This window comes from Eumetopias jubatus, unplaced genomic scaffold, assembly GCF_037043125.1.
Source record: "Eumetopias jubatus isolate StellerSeaLion01/CBP00866 unplaced genomic scaffold, mEumJub1_p1.0 scaffold_14, whole genome shotgun sequence".
In the NCBI taxonomy this organism is placed as follows: Eukaryota; Metazoa; Chordata; class Mammalia; order Carnivora; family Otariidae; genus Eumetopias; species Eumetopias jubatus.
In genome coordinates, this window is record NW_028274820.1 from 2,829,822 (window position 1) to 2,841,949 (window position 12,128).

Sequence of the window (12,128 nt, forward strand, 5' to 3'; positions counted from 1 at the left end):
ATGGGTCAAGCTCAATTGTTCACAAATAAAAAGAGGACATTTTATCATTTTGCTAAGGTCTCCCTTTTCTTTTGCTCTTTATTTTGATATTGTTTGCTTAAGAAACCCAACATCGTAAACGGGTGATTTCAGATCTTCACTCGTAAGCTATAGGGCAATAAATATATTCTTATGGTATCAATCAGAGGTGACCAGTAAACCAGGATTAACCATTGTGTGTCCAAACTGTGATGTTAGAGCATTTTAATTTTTACCAAATCACAATTTTTAAGCTGATTTCTATAGAAAATGCGTTTTGAGTTCTAACGCGCCATCTTGAACATCTCCTGGTTGGGATGAGAGGGATGTCCGGAGGGGAATAACTCATAGTTCCAGTAATTTCTTTCCTTGCATACTTCATCAATTCGCAGTTATCCTGAATTGGACATTTATGGATTGTTACTCCCTGATTTTGTGCAATTATATCCTGTTGTATGTGCAGGTTACTTGTTACTTCGGTGTTCAGGCGTCGTGGACAGTTCTGTTCTCATTGGAACAAGGACAGTTGTCAGTTCCTTGAGGCAGATCTAGAGTCCCCGTCATTACTATGTCTGTCCCTTCGTTCCCAGTTCCTGAGTCGGAAGCTGTAATATTCTACCGCTTCTACATTATAACCAGTGAGAAAAGATGCTTTCATGTGGCACATTATTTGATTCAGGGACTGACACAGTTTTATAAAAACTGGGATTAATAAGCTCCTTTGGGACTGGTTAAAATCTATAAAGATGGTAGGTAGTCAGGACAAGAGTCAAGGGAAAAATCAGATGAAGCATTCATGTTTTTTCCGTGTCTATATGCAAAAGACAATAAGCCACAATGGAACAACTCATACTCCTTTGTTGAATTTTCTGTTGCTCCCAAATCACGTTATTTTTAAGACTGCATTTATATAAGTCAAGCTGTCCATTTGCATCATAAGGGAAAACTGGACCTTGTCTAGGATGAAATGTATCATTGATGATTTTGTAAATTTTTCCTTAGTATTTGTGATACGGCACATCCCATGTCGTGTATTATAATGTATACCTCATGATGATTTTGCTTCCTTATAAACTATTATTCTTCAGATGAATTTTTGAATGACCGTAAAACAGTGAGCCTAATTCTTTTTTTTTTTAAAGATTTTATTTATTTATTTGACACAGAGAGAGAGAGAGAGAGAGAGAGCACAAGCAGGGGGAGAGGCAGAGGGAGAGGGAGAAGCAGACTACCTGCTGAGCAGGGATCCCAACTTGGTGCTCAATCCCAGGACCCTGGGATCATGACCTGAGCCGAAGGCAGATGCTTAACTGGCTGAGCCACCCAGGCTCCCCGAGCCTAATTCTTGATGATTACTTCTATAGCCTTGTCAGGTAGCTGTAGTTAACTGTGGTCTTTCTGAACTACATGCTTAGCTACACCGTGTCTAAAAGTCAGCTCAAAGGACCACTTTGCAGTGAATTTTCTCCAAAGGCTGCATTCCTGGGTGGAGAGATTTTTTTTTTTTAATAATTTTTTATTGTTATGTTAATCACCATATCTTACATCATTAGTTTTGGATGTAGTGTTCCATGATTCATTGTTTGTGCATAACACCCAGTGCTCCATGCAGAACGTGCCCTCTTTAATACCCATCACCAGGCTAACACATCCCCCCACCCCCCTCCCCTCTAGAACCTTCAGTTTGTTTTTCAGAGTCCATCGTCTCTCATGGTTCGTCTCCCCCTCCAATTTACCCCCCTTCATTCTTCCCCTCCTGCTATCTTCTTCTTTTTTTTTTTCTTAACATATGTTGCATCATTTGTTTCAGGAATACAGATCTGTGATTCAACAGTCTTGCACAATTCACAGCGCTCACCATAGCACATACCCTCCCCAATGTCCGTCACCCAGCCACCCCATCCCTCCCACCCCCCACCACTCCAGCAACCCTCAGTTTGTTTCCTGAGATTAAGAATTCCTCATATCAGGGGGGTCATATGACACATGTCTTTCTCTGATTGACTTATTTCACTCAGCATAACACCCTCCAGTTCCATCCACGTCGTTGCAAATGGCAAGATCTCATTCCTTTTGATGGCTGCATAATATTCCATTGTGTATATATACCACCTCTTCTTTATCCATTCATCTGTCGATGGACATCTTGGCTCTTTCCACAGTTTGGCTATTGTGGACATTGCTGCTATAAACATTGGGGTGCACGTACCCCTTCGGATCCCTACATTTGTATCTTTGGGGTAAATACCCAGTAGTGCAATTGCTGGATCGTATGGTAGCTCTATTTTCAACTGTTTGAGGAACCTCCCTACTGTTTTCCAGAGTGGCTGCACCAGCTTGCATTCCCAACAGTGTAGGAGGGTTCCCCTTTCTCCGCATCCCCGCCAACATCTGTCGTTTCCTGACTTGTTAATTTTAGCCATTCTGACTGGTGTGAGGTGGTATCTCATTGAGGTTTTGATTTGGATTTCCCTGATGCCGAGCGATGTTGAGCACTTTTTCATGTGTCTGTTGGCCATTTGGATGTCTTCTTTGGAAAAATGTCTGTTCATGTCTTCTGCCCATTTCTTGATTGGATTATTTGTTCTTTGGATGTTGCGTTTGATAAGTTCTTTATAGATTTTGGATACTAGCCCTTTATCTGATATGTCATTTGCAAATATTTTCTCCCATTCTGTCGGTTGTCTTTTGGTTTTGTGGACTGTTTCTTTTGCTGTGCAGAAGCTTTTGATCTTGATGAAATCCCAATAGTTCATTTTTGCCCTGGCTTCCCTTGCCTTTGGCGATGTTTCTAGGAAGAAGTTGCTGCGGCTGAAGTCGAAGACGTTGCTGCCTGTGTTCTCCTTTAGGATGTTGATGGACTCCTGTCTCACGTTTAGGTCTTTCAACCATTTGGAGTCTATTTTTGTGTGTGGTGTAAGGAAATGGTCCAGTTTCATTCTTCTGCATGTGGCTGTCCCATATTCCCAACACCATTTGTTGAAGAGACTGTCTTTTTTCCATTGGACATTCCTTCCTGCTTTGTCAAAGATGAGTTGACTTTAGAGTTGAGGGTCCGTTTCTGGGCTCTTGATTCTGTTCCATTGATCTATGTGTCTGTTTTTGTGCCAGTACCATACTGTCTCAATGATGACAGCTTTGTAATAGAGCTGGAAGTCCGGAATTGTGATGCCGCCAGCTTTGCTTTTCTTTTTCAAGATTCCTCTGGCTATTCGGGGTCTCTTCTGGTTCCATAGATATTTTAGGATTATTTGTTCCATTTCTTTGAAAAAAGTGGATGTTATTTTGATGGGGATTGCATTGAATGTGTAGATTGCTCTAGGTAGCACTGATATCTTCACAATGTTTCTTCTTCCAATCCATGAGCATGGAACGTTTTTCCATTTCTTTGTGTCTTCTTCAACTTTTTTCCTGAGTATTTTATAGTTTTCTGAGTACAGACCCTTTGCCTCTTTGGTTAAATTTATTCCTAGGTATCTTATGGTTTTGGGTGCAATTGTAAATGGGATCGACTCCTTGATTTGTCTCTTCTGTCTTGTTGTTGGTGTAGAGGAATGCCACTGATTTCTGTGCATTGATTTTATAGCCTGCTACTTGACTGAATTCCTGTATGAGTTCTAGCAGTTTTGGGGTGGAGTCTTTTGGGTTTTCCACATACAGTATCATATCATCTGCAAAGAGTGAGAGTTTAACTTCCTCTTTGCCAATTTGGATGCCTTTGATTTCTTTTTGTTGTCTGATTGCTGTGGCTAGGACTTCTAATACTACGTTGAATAGCAGTGGTGAGAGTGGACATCCCTGCCGCGTTCCTGACCTTAGGGGAAAAGCTCTCAGCCTTTCCCCATTGAGAATGATATTCGCTGTAGGTTTTTCGTAGATGGCTTTTATGATATTGAGGTACGTACCCTCTATCCCTATACTCTGAAGAGTTTTGATCAAGAAAGGATGCTGTACTTTGTCAAATGCTTTTTCTGCATCTATTGTGAGGATCATATGATTCTTGTTCTTTCTTTTGTTAATGTATTGTATCACGTTGATTGATTTGCGGATGTTGAACCAGCCTTGCAGCCCAGGGATAAATCCCACTTGGTCGTGGTGAATAATCCTTTTAATGTACTGTTGGATCCTGTTGGCTAGTATTTTGGTGAGAATTTTTGCATCCATGTTCATCAAGGATATGGGTCTGTAATTCTCCTTTTTGATGGGGTCTTTGTCTGGTTTGGGGATCAAGGTAATGGTGGCCTCATAAAATGAGTTTGGAAGTTTTCCTTCCATGTCTCTTTTTTGGAACAGTTTCAGGAGAATAGGTATTAGTTCTTGAAATGTCTGATAGAATTCCCCTGGGAAGCCATCTGGCCCTGGGCTTTTGTGTGTTGGGAGACTTTTGATGACTGTTTCAATTTCCTTAGTGGTTATAGGTCTGTTCAGGTTTTCTATTTCTTCCTGGTTCAATTTTGGTAGTTGATACATCTCCTAGGAATGCACCCATTTCTTCCTGGTTATCTAATTTGCTGGCATAGAGTTGCTCATAATATGTTCTTATAATTGTTTGTATGCCTTTGGTGTTGGTTGTGATCTCTCCTCTTTCATTCATGATTTTGTTGATTTGGGTCATTTCTCTTTTCTTTTGGATCAGTCTGGCCAGGGGTTTATCAATCTTGTTAATTCTTTCAAAGAACCAGCTCCTAGTTTCGTTGATCTGTTCTACTGTTCTTTTGTTTCTATTTCATTGATTTCTGCCCCGATCTTTAGTATTTCTCTTCTCCTGCGGGGTTTAGGCTTTATTTGCTGTTTTTTCTCTAGCTTCTTTAGGTGTAGGATTAGGTTGTGTATTTGAGACCTTTCTTGTTTCTTGAGAAAGGCTTGTATTGCTATATACTTTCCTCTGAGGACTGCCTTTGCTGCATCCCAAAGATTTTGAACAGTTGTGTTTTCATTTTCATTGGTTTCCATGAATTTTTTTAATTCTTCTTTAATTTCCTGGTTGACCCATTCATTCTTCAGTAGGTTGCTCTTTAGCCTCCATGTATTTGAGTTGTAATTACGCTCAATGGTAACAAGTTTCATAGAGACAACTACATACACTGAACATTTACTATACGCTAATTTCGTAGTAGGCATCTTACATGTCATTTGCCTGCTCATGGCGACAACTCCCAGTATTGTCCGCTTGTTCGAACACTCATGTGGCCTGTGGCTCGGGATGTTACCTGTATGTGTTACCTGGGCTTCTGTAACACCTGCCGCAGGCTGGGGGGCATGACCAGCTGATGCTGTTGCTCACCGTTCTGGAGGCTGGGCATCTGAGATCGAGGTGCCTGCTGAACAATCAGCTCTTGGGCGGGACCTGCTTCCTGGCTTGGAGATGACCTCCTTCTTGCTGTGTCCTCGCATGGCAGAGAGAGGAAGCTCTGGTGTCTCTAGCTCTTCACACGAGGGCACTGATCCCATTGTGGGGGCTCGGTTTTCCTGACCCCATCTAGCCCAATCATCTCCCTAAGGTCCAAACTCCTAATACCATCACAATGGGAGTTAGGGCTACACCTGTGAATTTCGGGGGCACAAATATTCAGTCCATGACATTTCACCATGGGCCCCCCAAATTTATGTCCTTCTTGCAGGAAAAATACATCCAATCCATCCCAACAGCCCCCAACGTCTTGACTTATCATAGCTTCAACTCCAAAGTCTTTAGCGAGGTCTCACCTAAATCAGGTGCACACGACACTTTAGGCATGATGCGTCGTGACACAGAATTCCTCTCCACGTGTGAGCCTGGGAAGCACACCAGTTATGTGCTTCCAACGTACAGCCACGGGACTGGCTTAGGACAGACATGCCCGTTCCAAAAGTGGAACTCGGGAGGAAGAAGTGGGTGGGGACTCCCAAGCACATCCACCACCCAGCAAGGCAAAACCACCAGACCTGAGGCTTGAGACTAATCCTCTCCGGTTCGAGGCCCATCTGCGCCTGTCACTGAGTGGCTGGGGTAGGGGGGGACCTGGACACAGGACCAACAAGGGCAGACGGAGGGTGTGAACAGCTTTCGATGTGATTTATTTTCCCTTTCTCTCACTGTACAGAATTTACAGAACATCTACGATGTCCTCAAGTGGATCTTCACCATTTTCCCTCAGTTCTGCCTGGGTCAGGGACTGATAGAACTCTGTTACAATCAGATCAAATATGACCTGACCCACAACTTTGGCATCGATTCCTACGTGAGCCCCTTTGAGATGAACTTCCTGGGCTGGATCTTTGTGCAGTTGGCCTCACAGGGCACGGTGCTTCTCCTCTTGAGGATTTGGCTTCACTGGGACCTCCTGCAGCGGCCACGGTATGTCCTGTATGGCTCAGCCGGGAAGGGCACCACCTGTTCAACAAAGAGGGAGAGGAAGCTCCATCCTGGAGATTGCAAGACAAACAATGTGTCCGATCCACGTGATACATGGTGCTAATGAGTGAAGATTTTATGTTGCTTTTTCTTCTCTTTCCGTCTCTGTTTCTTTTCTTTTTTGATTGATGTGAGTCACCAACACAGGGAAGGAGAACGTCAAAAGATATAGTGCCAGCCTGCAAGATCGTTCTAATTATTTAGTTGTGCCCTTTGAAATTGCTCAATTTCCCTCTTACTCTGATTGTAGCGTCTAGGGCGAATTTAGTTGATACCATAACAAAATTAATTAATAAATTGATTTTTTAAAGATTTTGTTTATTTATTTGAGAGAGAAAGAACACGAGCAGAGTGAGGGGCAGAGGGAGAAGCTCACTCCCCGCTGAGCAGGGAGCCCGATGCAGGACTCGATCCCAGGACCCTGAGATCATGACCTGAGCCGAAGGCAGACACTTAATGACTGAGCCACCCAGGCGCCCCTCACATAATTTATTTTTGTAGCTAAATGACTTTAACTCCCAACAGCAGGAATGGATAGAAGGTCAGCACTGATAACCACTTGCCCTTTGCCAGATCCTGCCTGTTGCCATTGATGCTGTGTTCTTCTCTTTGTTAGGTGACGATGAACCTCAGGTAGCACAAGAAATATATATATGTGTAATATTTTTTAATTCTAACATTTACATATATCCCACATATAAATACATAATTGTATATAGTTTGTATATTTTATTTATATTTACGTTGATGTGTATATATTTGTAGATATAGAACGTGGCCCATCTACACACACACACACACACACACACACACACACGTGTCTATTATTCTAAGTGGGATTTAAGGTGGCTTTGCACAGGTGTCTAGAGTATTGTCAGATAACACATATGCTTTGCTGTGTCGGCCTCACAGTGTGTGTGTCTCCTTGTGACCCATGTGGCCCCCATCCATTGCCTTGGTCTCTCTAAGAGCTGCACGTGTCTCTCTGAGGATCCGGGATGGATCCTTCATGGAGAAATTACTAATTAGGATCGTGTCCCTGGAGAACCTGTTAAGGATCGTGGACACCTTATGAATATTTTGTGATGGTGCCTTTATAGAATTGTTCCCGTTAGTCATTTCAAGACATGCTTCCTTTAGAATTCCTTTCAATCTGCTAGAGCCGCGAGCCGCATTGAATATAAATCCCAAATCTCTCTCGAATTGGCCACAATCCCTCTGGAGTCTGTAGATTTCCAGTATCTGACTGAATTTGGAAGAGAATTCTGAGTGCCTTTCAAACATAAGTGGTTCCTTGATCGGCCCTCACGAGGTTAATCTGTTTTAAATAAAATCTAGACCGTAGAATCCCCTTGGGTGGATTTCAGGGTGCCCCATTCTCTCTGGGAGAGCATCAGAAGACTTCTTTTTAAAAGAGAAAACTCCAACAAACCGAGGGTTCTAGAGGGGAGGGGGGTGGGGGGATGGGTTAGCCCGGTGATGGGTATTAAGGAGGGCACGTTCTGCGTGGAGCGCTGGGTGTTATATGCAGACAATGAATCGTGGACCGCTGCATCAGAAACTAATGATGTAATGTATGGTGATTAACATAACAATAAAAAATTAAAAAAGACACACACAAAAAAAGAGAAGACTCCCTGTCTCACTTGGCGGAGCATTCGTTCCACTGTATTTTAGAATAAGGCCTTTGCTATCCACAGTGGATCATCAGTATTTATTGTTCTTTGTCAGTGTGGGGGCCACAGGACACTGAAATGTAATCTGATTGAGACACTAGTTGCCTGCTACCTCTTTATGGATGACTACTACAGTGGGGTCTCGCTAAATTAATTTGTTTTTTAAATCCACTTCTGGGAGCCTCTGGGTGGCTCAGTCGGTGAAGCATCTGCCTTCGGCTCAGGTCGTGATCTCAGGGTCCTGGGACAGAGCCCTGCATCGGGCTCCCTGCTCAGTGGGGCGTTCGCTTCTCTCTCTCCCACTCCCCCTGCTTGTGCTCTCTCTCTGTCAAATAAATAAAATATTAAAAAAAAAAATAAATCCATGTCTGGCCAGGTCACTAATCATTGACAAAAGAAGAAAATCCTATGTTCTTAGCCAGGCCCCCTCAAGTCGGGCACCTCATGCCCCGTGAAGCTCTCCACGATACCCCCTTCGGCCCCCATGGGTGACATTTGCCTCTGGTCATCTGCTCGGTCGGGGCCCCTGGCGGGACTGGCCTCCCCCGCCTCCAGCACCCACCTCGTGCTGCTCCCCACCTCCCAGGGCTGGCCCGATGCCTTCCCAGCCTTCCTGTTGCAGCCCATCTCTCTCTGCTGGGCCCAGAGTGTCGTTTTATAGTGTTTACTGTCACTCTGCTCTGCTTGACCTTTGTGCAGGGCATGCCGTGCACTGGTGTTGAATCATGCACGTAAATAGGAAGATGCTCCCCTTCCCCGCACCTGGGAGGAATAGTGCCTGTCCCCCCGCACCCCCCAGCCAGCAGCGTGTCCATGAGCAAGTGCAGACACCTCCTTGCTGTCTGCCCCGGCCGGCCGTGGCCCTGAACCGTGTCTGCTGAGGGTCTTTGGTTGTCGGCTGAGAATCCAAGTCTCCATGAGAACCTGAGCCCGGGCCGAACACCAGGCAGGCTGGGGGCGTTTGGTGGCGTTCTCGCCTACTCTCTCCGGCCTGGAGCTGATCTGGCCCTGTGTGCCCGAGGTGCTGGCTGGGTGCGAGCAGGCATGTGGCCCGGGAAGCATTTCTCTGCAGCTGTTGGGCATTTCGACTCTCAGGTGCCCGGGCGTCTCCTTCCTCTGTAATACAGACCTTGGTGTTGTGTTTGTGCTTGTCAGCTGGAAGGGTCAGCGTCTCCATGACCCGTGTCATTAACCACTCTGGACATAACCACTGTTCTTGGGTGTTTTTTTTTTACACATTAAAAACCATTATTTTTTATTCATTAAAATACATTAAGTTCAGGGGCGCCTGGGTGGCATGGTTGAACATCTGACTGTTGGTTTCAGCTCAGGTCATGATCTGAGGGTGGTGGGATCGAGTCCCGGTTGGGCTCCATGCTCACCGGGGAGCCTGCTTGAGATTCTCTCTCCCTCTCCCTTTCCTGTAGCCCCCCGTAAAATCATTCAATCAATCTTTTTATAAAATACCTTAAGTTCACACTTAGCCTAAAGCTAAGCATTTCAAATCCCTTTGAAATTGGGACCCTTGTTCCCAATACAGACTATAAGAATTGCAGAGCATTCCTGTGCTGATATAATGATCCTGGAGTACTGATTTCTGTAATTTTCCACCGATCTTGGTTTTTTCTCCAGTGACTTGCTTCTCGTGCTTTTGAATGTTATATGAATGGTGTCATGCAATAGATACTTCTGAGTACCTAGGTATATTCGCTCGTCTTCTAGGTTGCATGTTGAATAGATTCTGTTTTTGTTCAAGGGTGATTTTAGGCACAGAAAAAATAATGCAGGGAAAGGACCTAAGGCACTGGGAGCTTTTATTTTAAATATTTTATTTTATTTTAAATGCCTTTTTATCTCATAAAAGTTGAAGACTCAGAAGAAATTGCAGAATTTTTACAGAGTCCCTGTGCACCCTTTACTCAGCTTCTCCCAATGATACCATGATTAATTTGGTCGTATATTACATGACAGTATCACATTTGGCAAAACCAGGAAGTTGATTTTGGTACAACCTTAACTCGGGGGTTTGTACCCATTTAATGATTAAAATGTTGGCATGTTAACAGTTTACAGGAGAAATTGAAATTTACTTTAAAGTTAAAATGTGCCGGGTTGAAAATCATAAGGAAGATTGAAAAAGGAGCAGCTCAGATTTAGAGCAAATAAATTTGAATTGAATATTAAATTTGTATTCACCTGATAAATACTTATTAAATCTATTATGCATGGTGTTGTGTGAAGCACTTGCTGTACAATCCCTTTACACAATCCAGAGTGTTCTATGTAACTCTAATGTTTGGGTTTTTTTATGTACAATGCACTTTAAAGATTTTTATTTATTTATTTGTCAGAGAGAGAGAGCACAAGTAGGGTGAGCAGCAGTGGGAGAGGGAGAAGCAGGCTCCTCACTGAGCAAGGAGCCCGATGTGGGACTCGATCCCAGGACCCTGGGATCATGACCTGAGCCGAAGGCAGACGCTTAACGACTGAGCCACCCAGCTGTCCCTGTACAATGCACTTTACTTAAGTGACCTATTTGCTAAAAATGCTTAGACAAGATGACTCCTTGTAATAATTTTGTGATACATTCTTTTTCCACCCTGCACAGGAGCCTGGCCTTATTTTATTATTCCTAAAATTGAAAGGCAGCTCTAGTTGAGCCTCTGTCCACTTCGCTGTCTTTTAGGAACATGAATGTTTCCTTCACATTAGGGGATGAATGTGGACTCTTGCTTGTTGTTTTTTCTTTTTCTTTTTCTTTTTGATTAAGATTTTATTTATTTTTTTGACAGAGAGATAGAGAGAGAACACAAGTAGGCAGAGAGGCAGGCAGAGGGAGAGGGAGAAGCAGGCTCCCTGCTGAGCAGGGAGCCGGACGTGGGGCTCGATCCCAGAACCCTAGGATCATGACCTGAGCCGAAGGCAGATGCTTCACCGACTGAGCCCCCCAGGTGCCCTGGACTCTTGCTCGTTATTAATCACAATGGCAGAAGTACGGTGTGTGGACCGGAGCTGACAGTGCAGGCTCAAGACCGCATCTTCTGTTTCGACAGGTCTCTGACCTTTCTGTCTCTCTTGACTGTTCCATTTCCAGTTCTCATGTGTGAATTAACTCTTACTTCATCTTCCCAGGGGTCAGTCTGCCATCCAAGCCACAGTCACATCTTCCAAGGACCTAGATGTTGAAAAAGAGCAAACAAGAGTGTTGAAAGGAAGAACCAGTGAAGACCTTCTTGTGTTATACAACCTTAGTAAAAGCTACAGAAGCTTCTTTAAGAGGACCACTGCTGTGCAAGATATTAGTGTGGGCATACGAAGAGGAGAGGTGAGGACCTTCTATTTGTACCCCTTTCTGTTACAAACCCATGTATCTCTGTGCATTGGATTGTGTTAGGCTCAGGATATCTGCGATCGGAGCCAAGAGCCTTCGAATTTCTGGAATTTCTGCAAAAATCAGTAGACACAGAATCTGAGTAGAGAGTCTATTGGCTCTTTCCCCAGCGAAAACTTTGCTGACTGATGGATGGGGTTTATTCTGTTTCGTAATGTTAAAAACTTCATGTGATTAAAGAGTTTTAATCATTGTTTATGCTATGGGATGACATTTTATTGAGTACAAATACTTTATCAGTTCAATTAATTCAGGGAACCTCTTCTAACTCTAACTTGGACTGCCATTCTTTTTAACTGGCCAATTAAGCCCATCTAGTAAAATGTTCCTTGGCAAAGGGAAAGAACACTCACACCAAAGCAATAGCTCAGAATTTTTTTGCCATGGATATGGCATTAATTCTCGTAGAAATGTTTAATCAGAACTGATAGAAGCCATGCAAATTGTTCCTGATTTGTGCTTAATTGCATAAAAAGAAATCAACTCTGAAAGTGATTACCTTTAATTAACTGTTAAAAATAAGAGGTACCTTGCATTCATATTGTTCCCAGCTCCTGAGAGACTCGAGGCAGGTTACATGGTTACGTGATTGGCGGCCATGCTGCACTGTGAGCAGAGAGCAGGTGTTTCAGAGAGGACTATTCAGAGG

The 12,128-nt window shown here is 43.6% G+C and overlaps 1 protein-coding gene across 1 annotated transcript in view; it reads left to right on the top strand.

Annotated features, from left to right (window-relative positions):
- ABCA13 (ATP binding cassette subfamily A member 13) overlaps positions 1 to 12,128 on the top strand; it is a 315,259-nt gene that overhangs the window by 218,696 nt on the left and 84,435 nt on the right. The window contains exons 42-43 of the mRNA XM_088018679.1: positions 6,102 to 6,355; positions 11,221 to 11,413. Of these exons, the coding sequence (XP_087874805.1) occupies positions 6,102 to 6,355; positions 11,221 to 11,413 (447 nt within the window). The remainder of the gene's footprint in view (positions 1 to 6,101; positions 6,356 to 11,220; positions 11,414 to 12,128) is intronic.